General features: G+C 35.5%; 1 protein-coding gene across 1 annotated transcript; it reads right to left on the bottom strand.

Annotated features, from left to right (window-relative positions):
- Positions 1-15,209: 15,209 nt before the first annotated feature.
- On the bottom strand, positions 15,210-18,146 carry LOC108997341 (1-aminocyclopropane-1-carboxylate synthase-like). The gene is made up of 4 exons (XM_018973556.2): positions 17,828-18,146; positions 17,572-17,703; positions 17,160-17,320; positions 15,210-16,213 (listed from the first exon to the last, which is right to left on the bottom strand). The coding sequence occupies exons 1-4, from the start codon at positions 17,999-18,001 to the stop codon at positions 15,220-15,222; spliced, it is 1,461 nt and encodes a 486-aa protein (XP_018829101.1). The 5' UTR covers positions 18,002-18,146; the 3' UTR covers positions 15,210-15,219.
- Positions 18,147-18,821: the final 675 nt, after the last annotated feature.

Here is an 18,821-nt window from a genome sequence, read left to right as displayed (position 1 = left end):
TTATTTTTATTTTTTTTAATAGATGAGATGAAATGAGAGTTGAAAGTTAAATAAATATTATTAGATTATTTTTTAATATAATTTTTATTTTAGGACTTGAAAGTTTTGAATTATTTTTTATATTTTATTTTAAAATTTAAAAAATTTGTAATGATTAGATGAAATTAAATAAGATGATTTATGAAAATAAGTGAGACATTATTTTTTTATTTTACGCGTAATTATTTTTCAACCAGAGAGTCTGTCGAGGGAAAAACAAAAACCATATGAAAACAAATCTCCATCAATAATGACCTCACCCAAGAATAGGACTAAAGAATTCTACAGGAAAGCCTCGAGGAAAAGGCGTAAAGACTCGAGTCTTCCAAGTCAACCCAGGCTGCAAAGTCCAGTTTGGCTGTTTGGGCATGATAGGATTTTGAGAAAAGTATTTTTAAATTCTCATTAATATTGAACAAATAAATACAAGATAATATATATAGAAAATACAAAAAAGAATCTTTTCCTCGATATTTTTACAAACAGTGTACGTGTACTACACAATACATTACATGATTACAGTAGAATTTGTTGGTTCTCTCTGCCAAAACGTTACAAGCGTGTCTAGAGGACAAGCACCAATCCAGCTACGTGATTCCTGAAGATTCTGAAACCTTGGCTGATGTGGTAGAGCCTTGTGATGTGGAGGCCAATGTGGATGGCTCAATATGCCCCCTTGAGTCTAACATGGTATCAACAACAATGAGGCTCATTCGGAGAAAGATGAAATCAAGATGATGCAAGGGGCTTTGTAAGGATATTATTTGTCTTTGCATGGAAGGAAGACAACTTGGAAAGGTTTTGGCAGCAACTCTATCACAAATAAAACGAAAATCAATTTCTATATATTTTGTGCGAGTGTGCAAAATTGGATTAACGAACAGATACGTCGCACCGAGATTATCATGCCATAGAATAGGTGTTTTAGGAAGGAAAATCCGCACTTCTTTTAAAAGATTTTGAATCCAAAGTAACTATGCAGTGGTATTGGCAAGGGTCTTATATTCGGCCTCCGTACTTGAGTGAGCAACAGTCCATTGCTTGCGAGAACACCAGGAGATCAAATTATTACCTAGAAAAATACGTAAGCCACTCGTAGAGCGACGATCGTTTGGGCAACCAGCCCAGTCGGCATAGGAAAAGGCTTGAAGTTAAAGGGAGGAAGACTTATGAAGAAAGAGACCAAAGTTTAGTGTCTGAGAAGAGGTATCTGAGAAGAGGTTTAACAGCCTAACAATGTGAGCGTTTCGGGTTCTGCATAAACTGACAGATTTTGTTAACTGTGAATACAATGTGTGGCCGAGTAAGGGATAGGTATTGGAGACTCCCAACAATGTTACGATAAAGAGTAGGGTCCGAAAATGTAGGAGTATCCGAAATGGAGAGACGACTGGAAGCTGCCATTGGAGAATTAACTTCATTGGCATAGAGCATGTTTGCTCGAGAAAGTAGATCATATATGTATTTCCTTTGAGACAATAAAATGCTAGTGTCCAGATAACAAATTTCAATACCAATGAAATATGACAACTTTCCTAAATCTTTGATGGGAAAGATAGACGCTAAAAAGGAAATAAGATGGTCAATTTGAGATGGATTAGAGCTTGTCACAACTATGTCATCGACATAAACTAACACATAGATAAGGATTGACCGACAATTGTAAATGAACAATGATGGATCTGCTTTTGAAGGAAGTACTCACATAGGTGAGAGCTAGGGGTGTAAAATTTAACCAGAAAATCGGACCGGACCAGCCCGAAACGGTGGAACCGGTCCGATTTTGGACCTGTCTAGAACTGGTTTTCGTAATTTTAAAACCGGCCGGTACTGGTCCGGTTCCGTTCTATACTTTTTAGGACCGAACCGGACTGGTTCACTATATTATATATTTTAAATTAATTTTTTAAATATTATATATTATATTTTTTATATTATATAAAATTTATATATATAATAATATAAATTATAATTATATCTAAGATAATGTTATTATAATTTACAATATAAAATTTTAATCTTAAACATGAAAGTTTATTTGATCATATGATTTAAACATAATATATATAAATTAATAACATTTTATGGTCTAATAAATTCTCAACATATTCATTTTAATAAATACATAATATGTAAGTAATACTAATATACATTAGTATATTAATTACATTTCACTTTAATTAATTAGTATACTAATATATATATATTAGTATATTAATTACATTTTATGTCATAATACTAATACTATTAAAATCGAAAAACTGGACCGAACTGGACAGGAACCAGTAAAATCGAAGGTACCAGTTTAGAAGGGTAACTGGTGCGTAATCGGTTTTTGAAAATATAAAATCGGTGCATACCGGTTTGATCCTTAATTTTGTCCAAAACCGGATCGGTTATAGCCATAGTGAGAGTTGAGTTGCACGAACTAAGCATGCAGTGCTTGTTTGAGGCCATAAATGGCCTTGTGCAGACAACACACATACTCAAGGTGTTCAGGATGAACAAAACCAATGGGCTGGGACACGTAAATAGTTTTGGTAAGCTCACCATGGAGAAACGCATTTTGGATATTAAGTTGCCGAAGAGGCCATCTGTGAGACACAGCGAGAGACAGGACCAAACGGATCGTGGTTGGTTTTACAACCGGGCTGAAGGTCTCGAAGTAGTCAACACCTTCTTGTTGGTGGAGTCCCTTAGCGACAAGCTTGACTTTACGTCGTTCAATCGAATTGTCGGTATGATACTTCATCCGGAACACCAACCTGCTAGCAACAACATTAGATGAAGGGGGAGAGGGAGCAAGTGACCAGGTTTTGCTTTGAAGGAGAGCCTGAAATTCGCGGCGCATGGCATCACGCCACTCAGAGAAGTGGGAGGCAATGGTGTATGATGATGGTTCTTCAAGAACTGGAAGGGTGAGAGTAAGGCAGTGACGGGAAGAGGGGTTAGGAATCTGACCATATGTGAAAATTTTTGGACGGGAATTGTTGGTTTTAAAGCGGGTAATGATCGGTGATCTAGGAGGTGGAGGGGGTGGGATGAGAGGAATTGCGAAGGTAGGGTTATGGGGATTCGGGTTGGAGGTAAGAGAAGAGGAAGAATCGATTGGAGAGGTAAGAGTTAAGGATGGGCCGAGTGTAGGTGGGCTGGAAACAGGGGCTGATGAAGTAGAGTTATCTGATGACGTTGGGCCTAAAAGAGATGGAGTTAAGATTGGTAGGGTCGTGTGTGTTGGTGGAGAAGAGTGGAGGCCCGAATTAGAAGAAGAGTTATAGGGGAATAAATTCTCATTAAACAAAACATCACAAGATATGTATAAGCGATTGGAGGGAATGTGGAAACATTTGTATCCTTTGTGGATTGGGCTATATCTGAGAAAGAGACATGAGAGTGAACAAAAATGAATTTTGTGGTTGTTGTAGGGCCTCAAGTTGGGCCAATATTCGGATCCAAAGACTTTGAGAAATGAGTAACCGGATCTTTGTTAAAGAGAAGAAAATGTGGTGATTTGTTGTGGAGAGATGGTGAGGGGAGAAAATTTATAAGATAAGTGTAGTGTGAAAAGCATTGGACCAAAATTTGAAAGGAGGAGATGCCGTTGCTAAAAGACCAAGGCTGGTTTCAACGATATGATGATGCTTTTTCTCCACCACACCATTTTGTTGGTGAGTGTGGGGGCAATAGAGTCGATGTGTGATGCCTTGAGTTTTGAGAATATTGTTTAGAAATAAGAATTCACCGCCCCAATCACTTTGAACAACTTTAATCTTTGTATTGAATAATCGTTCAACATTTTTTTGAAAAAGAACAAATGTAGATGTTGCATCACCCTTGGAAGTCAACGGATAGAACCAAGTATATCGACTATAGTCATCAACAAAAGAGATGTAGTAACAAAAATCATCATGTGAATATAAGGGGATGGACCCCAAACATCTACAAAGATTAAAGTAAAGGTCCTGGGGATCGATTAACATTAAGATGAAATGATAATTGCCTACATTTGGCAAGTGGACAGTTTGAACAGAAAAAAGAAGGTTGAGTGGGGATAAATGGCAGACACTTGGTGCGCAAGATGTGAGACACAAGCCGTAGTGAAGGGTGGCCGAGTCTATGATGCACTCGGCCACCGAGCAATGGTAGGTCTCTCACCAACAAGAGCAGCAGGAGATGGTTTGGAAATGACTGGAGGAGGGAATAGATAAAGCCCATTATGCGTTGTTCCTTGGAGTAGTAATGTCCCAGTTTGCTTGTCCTTCACAGAGAAATGAGAATCATGAAACTAAAAAAAAACACAATTATCTCAGCAGAATTGATTAACAGAGACTAAGTTATTTGCAATATGAGGAACATATAATAAATTATGAAGACCAAATTTAGAAGAGGAAGAAGAAATGTAAGAATCACCAATATGAGAAATGGGGAGATTAGTGCCATCACCAACAGTGATCTGCTCAAGGCCAGTTTACGATTCAGAGGAAATGTTTAAGTTGTTGAGATCAGATGTGATATGGTTTGTTGCTGCGGAATCAAGGTACCACTGTGAGTTGGAAGATGGTTGCGAAGTTGTGTAGTAGGTCGAAAGGGATCTAGAGGGTCATATTGATAAGCTTGGTCAAATCGATGGTAACACTGGAGAGTAATATGGCCAACTTTATTGCAAACCTTTTTTTTTAATAAAAGAGTCAGGACCATATGTCCAAAAGTGGCCCCTTCCCAACTTTTATTAATAAAACCCTCACTTGTGGCGGAGGAATACCGTGGTAAACAATCAATAATCCCTGAAGCCATAACCAAAAAACAAAACAAAAAACCTCTTAGTACAAGCACTATTGTCGTCTCAAATACGGCAAATTATTTTTATCAAGCCTTAAAAGACCTCTAGTCTCCCTAGGAAAGTCAAGCACCGAATGATACGTAGTATTACAACCCATTGCACCACGCTTCGCCAGGCTATCAACAACAACATTACATTCTCTGAAAATATGTCTACAGGTGGAGTTGAAAGTTGACAGGTGGGTTTGTTTGAGGATTAAGACAAAGTTGGAAAGGAGGGGGAGTTCGACCACCACAGGTTCGAGGGCCACCATGTCCTCCAGTTCAACCACCACGAAAATTATTGCATTCGCCACGAGAGAATGAAGGAGTGGTAATGTTAGATGTTGGAGTTGGAAGAAGGCCATGCTGGATTGAGTTTAGAGAAATGCGGCTTTCAAAGGTTAAGAGTAAGTTCAATAGTTCAGTTGAGGTGATTGGGGTGGCTCTTGTGGTGACTGAGGGAACAAACGATTCAAACTCGGAGTTGAGTCCATTGAGGAGATAAGAGACAACCTCATAATCACGAAGAGGTTCGCCAGCAGTTGTCATTGTATCAGATAGAAGACGAACCTTTTGGTAATAATCAATGACAGAGAGGGAGCCTTTTTTGGGGTTAGTGAGTTGATGTCGAATCTGGAAAATTTTGGCTTGAGACTGAGATGTAAACATAGTTTCAAGCAATGTTTTTAATTTCGTACCGTACCGGCCGGTACGGTCGAAATTTTTCGTTTCGGCCATCCGGCCGGTACAGGTACTAGATATATACCGTACCGGCCAAAATATCGGCCGTACCGGCCGTTTCGGCCTGTACCGGCCGATATTTCGGCCTGTGTTTTTTTTTTTTTTTTTTCGTTTTTTCAAACTACAAGTTTATTTTTTGACCCCCAATTTTGGATTAGACTTTTTATAATTTATATGTATGTATGTATTTATATATAATTTATTCATATATAAACTATTATTTTAGAATATAATTGTTATATATATTTATATATATAATTTATTCATATATCGACTATCCCGAAACGGTACACGAAACGGTACCGGTACCGAAATATTTCGTTCCAGTGTCTTGACCGGTACGCCATCCGGTACGGTATTCAAAACATTAGTTTCAAGTGTTACCCATAGCTCACGAGAAGTACGAGATGAGATTACTTGGGCAAGGATTTGTTCGGTAAGGGAGGAGAAGAGGGCACTGAGGAGAAGTTGATCTGTTTAATGCCATTGAAGGTAGGCAATACTAGTTTTAGGAATGGAAGATATGGATGGTGAATAAGAAGCGGATAGAGTAACGGGAGGAGGGGGAGGAGCCGAAGCATCGATGAAGTTGAAAAGCTCTTGTCCATGGAGGTAAGGGATGATTTGAGCTCGCCAAAGAAGATAGTTTGTTAGACTAAAAATAATTCTAGAATGCGGAATAATAATTTAGAAACAAGAATTGATAGGTTTTAATGCCAAGAAAAAATACTTCCAGCCATTGATGCTATTCACTATTTTGCTACGTTTCTCTCTGTGTTTGGCACTTCCAAACTCTTCTCCACTCTATTTAGATGGTGTAATACCGAAGGGAATTGAGTGAGTGAGTCTGGGGACCAAACACTGTATTTATAGTCGAAGCTTCCATCAAGCTTCGGTGTTACGTGTCCCACGTGATCCCATTTACATGGGATCTGTTATTAACGTCATGGAAGAGTGATGGACCACTTCAAGGACTCTTAAGCAATAGACTCGTTCTCACGAACGTCTCCGTGAGAAACGGTCAATATTCTCCTACTTGGTCCACACTCCTAATCTAAGATTTCATCTTAAACCCATTGATAATCTTCATTTAAGTAATAAATACATGAATCATGGCAATGATCCTCTAATGACGAGTATTACCTTCCATGTATTACTATGTATTTATTCTTTAATCATTATAATTTATGTCGAAACAATTTCTTAATAAATAAATCCTATATTTATTCTTGGTCCAACATAGATGAAATTTTCTCAAAATTTAAATTAAGGTGCACATCAATATGAGAAAAAAATCAAAATATTTAAGAATTTCATTAAAATAACATTGTCCATACAATGAAAAATTACATAATGGAACAAAGTCTTATGTTCACTACATAATCCTTGAATTTCAACGGTGGCATGCCCTTAGTCAAAGGATCAGCGATCATTAGTTCAGTGCTTACGTGCTCAATGACCACTTTATTTTTTTTAACATGTTCCCTTATGGCTAAATATTTAATGTCGATGTGTTTACTCCGACTCTCACTTTTGTTATTTTTAGCCATAAAAACAGCAGTTGAATTGTCGCAATACATTCTCAATGGCCTAGAGATCAAATCCATAATTCTAAACTCAGAAATGAAACTCTTAAGCCATACACCATGTGAAATAGCCTCAAAACAAGAGACGAACTCGGCTTCTATAGTGGAAGTGGCAGTCAAGGTCTGTTTGGCACTCCTCCATGATATAGCTCCACCGGCCATAAAAAATATGTATCCTGATGTTGATTTGCGTGAACCAATACAGCCAGCAAAGTCAGAATCTGAGTAGCCAATTACTTCCAGATTGTCCATTCGTCTATACATAAGCATATATTCTTTGGTTCCTTGAATGTACCTTATTACTTTTTTTGCAGCTCTCCAGTGGTCTAAACTTGGATCACTCTGATATCGTCCCAACATTCCTACAGCAAATGCAATGTCAGGTCTTGTACAGACCTGAGCATACATTAGGCTTCCGACAGCAGAAGCATATGGAATGTTCTTCATTTGTTCCATTTCAAGGTCGTAACTTGGGCATTGGTTCAAATTGAACCTATCACCCTTCACAATGGGAGCTACACTTGGTGAACAATCCTTCATCCAGAATCTCTCTAAAACTTATTAATATAGGTTTCCCGAAACAGACTCAAGATACCTCGAAATCTGTTTCTATGAATCTTAATGCCAATGACATAAGATGTCTCACCCATATCCTTCATATCAAAATTTTTAGATAGAAATTGTTTCACCTCATGCAGCCAACCCTTATCATTGGTTACTAGCAAAATGTCATCCACATATAAAACAAGAAAACAGATTTTACTCCCACTGACCTTCTGGTATATACATTGATCCATAACGTTTTCTACAAAACTGAATGAAGAAATTACATTATGGAATTTCAAATACCATTGGCGGGATGCTTGTTTTAAACCGTATATAGATTTCTTGAGCTTGTAAACCAATTGCTCACCATCACTATAGGGGAATCCTTCAGGCTGTTTTATGTAAACCTCCTCCTCTAGATCTCCATTGAGAAATCCTGTTTTCACATCCATTTGTTGCAACTCTAAGTCAAAATGGGCTACTAATGTCAAAATAACATGCAAGGAATATTTCTTAGATACGGGAGAGAAAGTCTCTGTGTGATCGATTCCTTCTTTCTGAATGAATTCCTTAGCAACGAGTCTTGTTTTGTATCTCTCAATGTTATCCAATGAGTCTATTTTAGTTTTAAAGACTCATTTACATCCAATGGCTTTTACACCATTAGGCAACTCAACAAGATCCCATATTTCGTTACTCTTCATAGAATTCATCTATTCCTTCATGGCGTTGTACCATAATTCTGATTCTTTGCAACTTATGGCTTGTGAAAAGAGTTCGAAATCATTTTCGGCTCCAATGTTATAGTTAGATTCTTGCAGATACACAACATAGTCACTAGGAATTATTGATCTCCTTACTCTAACAGATCTTCATAATGTTGCACCATCATCTTTTGAGAAGTATGTGGTTCAACTTGTTGTTCAAAAGTTATTGGTAACTCTTAAACTACCTGATCTACTGGAGTGTCGTCAGCAGCTTGTGGAACATTAATGATTGGTTGTTTAACACCAATTTGTACTTGAGGGGTGTTGTAAACAATAATCAATCTATCACTTGAGGTGGAAGGTTGAGATTTTGAATGATCATTCTTAGAAACTATGTTCCTGGTTTGATCACTCCCACTGATCAAGTCATTTTCAAGAAATTTTACATTTCTTGATTCCACAATCCTAGTACTGTGAGATGGACAATAAAATCTATAACCTTTAGACCTTTCAGCATATCTAATGAAATACCCACTAATGGCCATTAGGTCTAGTTTCTTCTCTTGTGGATTATAAATTCTCACCTCAAATGGGCATCCCCAAATGCGCATATGTCGCAAACTCGATTTTCAACATTTCCATAATTCAAATGGCGTTTTAGGAACAGCCTTGGTTGGAACTCGATTTAATATATACACTGCCGTTTTAAGTGTTTCAGCCCACAATAATTTAGGAAGATTGGAGCTGTTAAGCATACTCCGCACTATATCCAATAATGTTCGGTTTCTTCTTTCTGCTACACCATTCTGATCCGGTGAACTAGGCATGGTGTATTGGGCAACAATCTCATACTCTTGAAGAAACTTTGCACCAGGTGCTTGTCCATTCTCTGTGTATCTACCATAATATTCTCCACTTCTATTTGATCTCACGATCTTAATTTACTTATCGCATTGTTTCTCTAGTTTAGCCTTAAAGATTTTAAAAGCATCTAATGCTTCGTTCTTGTTATGAAGCATGTAGAGATACATATATCGTGAGTAATCATCTATAAAAGAGATGAAGTATTTCTGACCATGTGAGTCCATGTCTAGACTACATATATCAGTATGTATGATCGCTAATATGTCTGAACTCCTATTGGCACATTTCTTTGACTTGTTTGCCTGCTTTCCTTTTATGTAGTCCACACAAGTCTCAAAATCAGTAAAATTCAGAGTATTAAATACCCCTTCATTTACTAATATTTTAATTCTATCTATGGAGACATGACCTAATCTCCGGTGCCATAATTTAGAGGAATCCTCATTAATAACACATCTTTTAGTGCCAGTGTGAACATGCATTGAATCATAAGTGGTATTGTTTTGTAAATTAATGTAGTAAAGACCATTAGACAAAATACCATTCCCAACACAATCATATTTATAAAATAAACTGAATGATGAATTTGAAAAAGTAAAGGAATATTCAAAAGGTACTAGTCTTGAAACTGAAATCAAGTTTATAGAGAAACTTGGAATATAAAAGGTCTTTTCCAACTTTAAAATAAAACCACTAGATAAAATTAAATAGCAAGTTCCTACAGCTTCCACATGCGAGCCCATCTTGTTTCCTGATAAGATGTTTCGCTCACTTTCTACTGGCTTCCTTAGGTTTTGCAAACCCTGTAAGGAATTTGAAATGTGGATTGTTGATCCAGAATCAATCCACCATATGTTAATATTGACATTAACCATATTAGATTCATAACAAAGAAGTGAGGTTGGATTACATTTGTCTGCAAGCCATTTCTAGAATTTGGCGCATTCATTCTTCATGTGTCTCTTCTTTTTACAGAAGAAACACTTGAAATCTTTCTTAATACTACCTTGGAGAGGTATTTTGTCTTTTTCTTTCAGTTTGGCTTGAGATTTGCCCTTTCCATGCATTGCCAGCATTGCACTTTTACCCTGTTCCATCATCAGTCTCATTCCCTCTTGAACACACATAGTCATGAGTTCATTAATTGACCATTTATCCTTATGTGTGTTGTATGAGATTTTGAAGGGTCCATATTGATGCGGGAGGGTGTTCAAAATGTAGTGCACTAGGAAGGACTCCGACATTTCAATCTCGAGTTTCTTCAATTGAGTCACATTGTCCCTCATTTGCATGATGTGCTCACGCACACCTTTCACACTGGTGAGCCTTAGGGATGAGAACTTCATGATTAGGGTGCTTGCTAGTGCCTTGTCTGAAGTGACAAATTGTTCATCAATGGCCTTTAGCAAGTCTCGGACATTTTCATGTTGATTGACAGAACCACGAATACCAGTAGAAATTCTAGTTTTAATGAACATCATGCTGAGGCGATTAGATCGCTCTCATTGCTCATAAAGTGCGATGGTTGCTGCATTGCTGGTATCAGTGAGTGCTAGTAGTTTGTCTTTCTTAATAGCATAATCTATGTCCATCCATCTTAAATGAAGAAGAACTCTCTCATTCCAGACTTTATAATTATCTCCCTTAAGTTCAGAGATATCATAACGAATATCAAAGAAATTTGTAAGTTGTGTAACTGCATATAGATTACATGCTTACGTCAAAATTGAGGGCTAAATAAATATTCATATTTTACCAATGTAAATCATGCTTAAAAATTGAATCTAATGACATAAAATTGCCTGTGGGCTAAATTTTAATTCAAGTATATCCAATTAATCTATATGATAGAATTTTATCAAATTATTTACTTAATTCATAATTCTAAAGGGTATATTATGATTTGATGTATATTCTATCTTAAACTTTTATGATAAAACTATCAAATTATTTACTTAATTCACAATTCATGTAGATAATTTATGAATAACTTGATATTTTATCCTAATTAATAATAAAAATATAATAAAAATTCCTGTGAAATAAAATTTATTATATTTAAGTATAATTAATTACAATTAATGTCTAATATTCTTTATGTGATCCTAATCAATCATAATAATTTTACTTAATTAAAGATGTTGTGGCTATTCTCTAATTAACATAAAATTATATGGATCACTAGACATTTAAATTGCATAAGACTAGCTTAATATTATGAATTACATAATTTTAACTAATACTCACTTGTTATAATTATGCACAAAATATTCATAATATAAGCATAAATATTGCACAATCAAAACTATAATATTATGCATAACATTTAATTTCATGTTTTAAACTATACTCATCAAAAATTGCATGTATAAAGCTAAATTAATCAATTCATGTAAACTAAATATGAGCATAATAAACAGATTTACACTACAATTATCCAAATTACATATAATTAAATTAAATAAAAATTATAAGCACAAATGACATAAGCCCAAAAACTCACTTTTCAAGCCATCTAAAAAAAGTGGGAATTTTTTTTTTTTTATTATTAAAACTATACCATATAAACGACATGTCGTTTTCCTTATTGTTTAAAAAGAAAACAGCCATCTAAATGACATGTCATTTTCTACAAAATTGAAAACTACATGTCATTTATCTTCATACTGGATAAATGGCTTCCGAACAAAACGACATGTTGTTTTCATCAAATTGAAAACGACGTGTCGTTTATCATTATATTGGATAAATGGCTTCAAAATAAAACGACATGTCATTTTCATCAAATTGAAAATGATGTGTCGTTTATCATTATACATGATACAAACTCCTGAGGTAAACGACAATGTCATTTTCATCAAATTGAAAACGACATGTCGTTAATCATTATACGGGATATAAACTCCTGGGGTAAACGAAATGTCGTTTTCATCTGATTGAAAACAACTTGTCGTTTAGCATTACTGAATGAAACGATTCCCTGCTTAAACGACATGTCGTTTGGGTCGTCTTCAACCTCTAGACAGCACGTAGATTCGCGATTTTCTAACCATTTTCACTTCAAAAATCACGTTTTTAATCACAGAAGGTTTAGAAAAATTATTTCTTTATGATTTCTAAACTTCTTTCAAATAAAAAACGTCCAAAAATCAAAACTCAAATTTTTTTTCAAAGTTTCGGCCAAAAAAATATAGATGAACAGAGTATTGAATTTAAACACCAAGGCAGAGATAAACAGTGCTTTGATACCAACTGTTAGACTAAAAACAATTCTAGAATGCAGAATAATACTTTAGAAACAAGAATTGATAGGTTTTAATGCCAAGAAAAATACCTCCAGCCATTGATGTTATTCACTGTTTTGCTACATTTCTCTCTGTGTTTGGCACTTCCAAACTCTTCTCCACTCTATTTAGATGGTGTAATACCGAAGGGAATTGATAGATGGTGTAATACCGAAGGGAATTGAGTGAGTGAGTCTGGAGACCAAACATTGTATTTATAACCGAAGCCTTCATCAAGCTTCAGTGTTACGTGTCCCACGTGATCCTATTTACATGAGATATGTTATTAACGTGATGGATCACTTCAAGAACTCTTAAGCAATAGACTCGTTCTCACGAACGTCTCCGTGAGAAACGGTCAATATAGTTGTTAGAACTAAGCTTAACGGAGACAATATGAGAGAAATTGTTGGGAAGTTGAAAGTTGTGTGGGAGGGAAGCATCTTTTTCGGAGGAAGAAGAACCATCACCAGCCATGGCTTAAAAAAAAAAAAAAAAAAAAAGGAGGAGACGTGAGTCACTTTCTAGCTCTTGATACTATGATAGGATTTGGAGAAAAGTATTTCTGAATTCTCATTAATATTGAACAAATGATTACAATGTGATATATATAGAAAATACAAAAGGAATCTTTTCCTGGATATTTTTACAAACAGAGAACGTGCACTGCACAAAACATTACATTACAGCAGAATTTGTTGATTCTCTCTGCCAAAACTGTTAGAGCATTAGTAGTGGGCTAGCTAAAATCAAATTTTAGCCAAAGAATAACTAAAGTGTAAAATAAAGTGTAGTAATGGGCTAGCTAAATGTACAGTAATTTTAGCTTTAGATGAATGGGCTGGCTAAATTTATTGAGTCAAATAAGACTAGTCAAATATTACTTTTGACTAAAATATTCATTCCCGCTGCTTATCTCTCCCACGCAGTAGAAGAAAAAGAGAAAAGAATTTCAGACAACTCTCTTCCAAAAACGTAGTTTCAAGAAAACCCAAGATTGCAAAAAAAAAAAAAAAAAAAGGCTTGACGCAGAAGCAAGACGTCTTCAACCCAACCCAATCCTGAACCCAATCTTCAACCCAGGTAAGCAAGGAAAAAGTTGTTTTTGGAAAAATAATCTGTTGCCTTTAATCTTTAACCCAATCTTCAACGTTTCTAAACTTTATTTCAATTTTTTTATTTCAGTATTCATCGAAGATTTTTTTTTCCATAGCCAAGATGCAGTACCGCATTTTTTACTCACCCATAGCCAAGTGTAAAATATAGCCGTTGAAAAAATATAGCCGTTAAAAAATATAACCATTGAAAAAATTCAAATTACAATTAGAATTAAAATAAATGAAAAGTTCAAAATTAATATTTTAATAGAATAGTGAAAGATTTGTTGAGCCTGTTATTTGATGTTGTTGAAAAGTGACTAGTTAAATTTGTAAAAGTAGATTTCTTAGTCAAATTTTGGCTAAAGTTTGTTGAGCCCACTACTAGTGCTCTTACAAGCGTGTCCAGAGGACACGCACCAACTTAGCTACTCGATTCCTGAAGATTCTGGATCCTTGGCTGATGTGGTAGAGCCTTGTGATGCGGAGGCCAGCGTTGATGGTTCCATAGGGCATTATATATGAAGTGATAGCATGAGAAATATTTCAACCGAAAATGTAAGAAAGCCACCTTATTAATTATCCCATTAAATTATTTATTGAATGAAAACATTTTATGGTTATAAATGAATCTATATATCTATATATTATGTGATTTTCAAGCTTTCATCGAAAATCAGTCTCTAATGCAAAGTCAAAAAGAGAGAGAGAGAGAATTTAGGGAAGCTGTACATACAGGCGATTTCTTTAATTTTTTGTCTTCCAAGAGGAACTTAATTAACAAACTACAGTCCTAGTTCATGAACACGTTTATTATTGCCATGGAAATGCAGGAAGTCGATCTGCTGCAATTTTGCAGTGGCTTTATCTTTGAATGATTTGGTGCTGACCAGGAGTCGTTATGCAAGATCATCTGTCTTACCAATGCTCTAAATCATTGCACATGCAAGACCAAATAGCAGATACCATGCAGTACTGAAACCACCCGGAGAATGGTGAATGAGTGGATGAAGTGCTTAGTTTCATTTGGGTTCTTTCAAAGAATCTGTTCTCTGTTCTGTTTTTTTTTTTTTTTTTCCTGAATACTGTTGAATAATAATATGATCCAACTTGTCTCATAGAAAGTCCAAATCCGAGTGAAGTTAGATTTTGTGTAAATACTATTACACACTTTTGCAATCAAGAGTCTTTAATCTTGTTCGTTAAAATACAGAAATTAAATGGATGCTTACAGAGCAATTTCTTACAAAATAAATGGAACTTTTTTCACCATCATTTGGTATGTGAAACAAGAAAAAAAATGCACTCAAGAAGGAAGAAGAAGAGGGATGAATGAATCGAACTATCCCCATGAGATGAAGAGCAGCCACTAAATGGTTCCAGGACTAAGGTATCAACATCCCCTTTCAAGGAATAAGTTTTTTATTCCTTGAAAAATGGGTCAACCTAACTTCCTAAGGATAAATTATGATGTTAAAGATTGCGTCAACCTTTATCTTAACAAAAAAATGGTGGAAAGTCACAATCTCTATATCTAAGTCCTGGCTCGAACAAGGGGAGAGGGTATAGGGGAGTGAGGAGACAAAAGGCACTGTGCCATCAATATGTCATCCACTCTTCTAGATGAGAAGCTGAGTCTTAGGTTGTTGCTTCTTTCCCAACACTGTCTTTTGCTGGGAACTCTGACCTTATTAACAAAAGTACGGATTCTTGTTAAAGCCACATCCATTGTGTTGTCATCCATATTAGCAAAGCAAACTCTGAACCACCCTGGCTCTGAGCAATGGAAAGAAGAACCAGGAGAAACATTGAGCTTGACTTCATCTATTATAACTCGCCACAGTTTCATCTCTGCTTCAAATGTCTGCTCTTTGAGGAGCCGACGCAAATCCATCCAGACAAAGAGACCAGCATTGCTGTTCAAACAATCAATGCCTACTGAAGCAAGACCCCGAGTGAAGACCCCATGTCGTTTTTCCAATCTCCCAGCACTTTCTGCAATAAATCTATCAACAAACACATCATCTGAGAGCATCGATGCAATGAGATGTTGGGTTTGCGAGGAAACAAGTCCAAAACTGGACATTTTGCGACTGCAGTGAACTACTGCATCATTGTAGGAATAGACAATGCCAACTCTAAATCCAGGGAACCCCATGTCCTTTGAAAGACTATAAACAATGTGGATGAGATCGCGGTTGCAGGTGATTTCTTCCTCTATTATTTCGGATATGCTTATGAAATCAGGCTGACTGAAGACAGTGGCAGCATAGATTTCATCAGAGATCAAGTGGATGTTCTTTTCATTGATGAAGCTCACTACATTTCTTAGCGTCTCTTTGTCTAACACAGTGCCAAGTGGGTTTGAGGGATTGGTAATGAGCAAGCCCTTTACAGTGATGTTGTTCTCTCTAGCTCTCTCATAGGCACCTTCCAAAGCTTTTCTTGTCACCATGAAATTATTAGAGCTTTCACAGACTACTGGAAGAAGTTGTACTCCTGTTCTCCATCTCAAATCCCGATCAAAACTGCAATATGAATCCAATTTTTGTTAGAATAATCCTGCATATGTAGATGAACTCCTGTGATATAAATATATAGTATTTTTATTTTAAGTCTTATACACCACACTACTTACATGACATAATTTGTTTTGAAAGATAATTTTTAAAATTTGAATATTACAAATAAAATATTATTATTTAATTGATTTAGATAGTATGCTCTATACACCAACTTAGGAATAAAATAATTCAAATGTATATATATAGATTTCTATTGCACCATATTGTTTACGTAACATAATTTGATTTGAAAAATAACTTTTAAAATTTGAATCTTACAAATCAAATCTTATTAATTATATGATATGAATAGCATGCTCTATACACAAACTTGAAAATAGAATAATTTATATATATAAATATATATGATCTGTATATTGCTAGAGGTCTTTCACATATCTTTGTATACTAGCCAAATTACTGATGATCAAAGCTGTAAACCATGTAGCCTGCATCATTGCCTAATGGCTTAATTTCCTAATTACTGCTCTGACAGTTGCAGTAGTTATATGAAATCTAATATGGATATGAAAAATTCGTAACCTTCTGACCTCAAGGCAGAGTACTAGTACTGGAGAATCCTAGCTATTACTTGAAAACTTATTTTATTTTATTTTATTTTTAAAAAGAAAATTTGTTGCACTAGTGCCCCCGCCCCCCTCCGGGCGGGAATCATGCTAGTTGAAAGGAATGCATGTCGCCATAATAGTTAACACCAAAATCTCTATTCATGGGAGCTAGACAGCAAAAGGCACGTGAAAAAACAAAACAAATTTAAATCGAAGCTCAATAACACCAACTTGCATTATTGTGACATTTATAATTTCCTTGACTTTTTGATTAGATAGAAAAGATCTAAAGCCATTAATTAGAGAGGTAGAAAATGAAACGCAGAGATGTTTGTCCGTACCCTGGATAATAAGGAGTAGGTACAAGAAATGCCTCCCCAGGGTCTGCCAAACAAAAGGCGATCATCTCATGTGCCCCCGTTGCTCCCCCACTCATAACAATGCGGTCAGCCTCGAATCTCACTCTGTCTCCTCTTCCTTTTGCCATAAACTTGGCAACAGCCTGAGGATTTACATAAGAATCTTGATTATTATTTCTTCTGACAATTTTAGCACATATATTTTCCTTTTAATGTGCGTGTCTCAAGAATAGAATGAACAAAACTTGAAGAATATATACGAGAGAAAAGAGTGATACTAATTGATAAATGTTCAGAGATTAATTTATAGAAGAAAAATATAAACTGTAACACGTTGGATATAACATCCTGTGATGCTATATCACTTTTATACGAGGGAACATATTTTCCATACCTCTCTGAACTCTCGCAAACCATGATAATCCTGAAAGATGGCTATATCTCTGAAGTCATTTAGACCTTCGGGCGTGCAGATGGAGGCTTCTGGGTTATTCATTATCCACTTTTGAATCAAATCAAAACAAAGCTGCATGCACGCACAAGACATAACAACCATGACTGAGTTTGATCAGTAGTATATATATGCTTCAAACGAGTTACCAAGCTAAAATGAACCGATAACCAAAGCTTAATTATAAGCATTTTTTTACCTGATTTTCTGCAAGACCCATTTGGATAACTCCATGAGGGTTCTCGTTAAAATGAAATGGATTACTGTCAAACGCCTTCCAACCATCAAAGTAGGGAGAATCTTCTCCATGCCCATTGCCGGTTGCTATCTTAGATAACAAGTACTTCTGTTGGTTGGTGTTTTTCAACCCCATTTTTTTCGTGGGATCGATGGACAGAGAAATGTCTAGATGTGTTGTGCAGATCGAACGCAAGAAGGAATTAGTACTTTATAGGGAGAAACGAGTAGGTTTAGACGTTAATGGACAGTCGTACAGCTTTTTTTTCTCTCGCGTTAGAAAGTTGTGCAGCTGTAGACAAACACTAGCATTTGAGGTTAGGATATGCAACTTCAACTGGGTTTATAACTTTATTTATAGTCTGAGGTGACTATGCGTTTCCGGGTTTACCTTTGTTCTTTAAAAAGGGGGAATAACTCGTTCAAAATCAGATGAAGTTTCCATGAAGGACACTTGTTTGAAAACTTGGGGTGAGAATTAATAAGTGCATGTGCAACATTGAAATTCATTGTCCATCTAATTTCAAATGAACTAATATTATTCTTCATCCTAGATTTTATTATCTCCATATATATTGGTTGATGTGACACATTAAAATAGTTTTATAGTCAACCACTTAAATGGAAAGTCATTTAAAATGTGTTATGTCTTGCGTTATAACCGATAAGATTTTAGTTGCATTTAGATAATGAAGTATTCTGTAAATAATAATAAAAAAATATTAATAAAATGATAAAAAATAGATAAAAAATAATAATAAAATAATAAATAATAATAATGTATTTTCTTGATACCCAAACTAGTAATGAGGTATTCTCATATTTTAACTGGAACCAAAACTAATGTCCGATTATGGGTCGAGACCAAATGGATTTGCACCACTATCCCATATCTTCAATCATTGATTGTACATATAACGATAATGTTACAGTCCAATTGAATCCAATAAATTTTA

This window comes from Juglans regia, chromosome 9 (genome assembly GCF_001411555.2).
Source record: "Juglans regia cultivar Chandler chromosome 9, Walnut 2.0, whole genome shotgun sequence".
Lineage (NCBI taxonomy): Eukaryota > Viridiplantae > Streptophyta > Magnoliopsida > Fagales > Juglandaceae > Juglans > Juglans regia.
This window is presented reverse-complemented; position numbering and strand designations above follow the sequence as displayed.

Excerpts from the sequence above, each read along its gene's own strand:
- LOC108997341 (XM_018973556.2), bottom strand. The coding sequence starts at position 18,001 with ATGGGGTTGAAAAACACCAACCAACAGAAGTACTTGTTATCTAAGATA. Across the intron at positions 17,704-17,827 it reads TGGGTCTTGCAGAAAATCAG|CTTTGTTTTGATTTGATTCA; the intron begins GTAAAAAAATGC and ends GCGTGCATGCAG. Across the intron at positions 16,214-17,159 it reads CCTACTCCTTATTATCCAGG|TTTTGATCGGGATTTGAGAT; the intron begins GTACGGACAAAC and ends TTCATATTGCAG.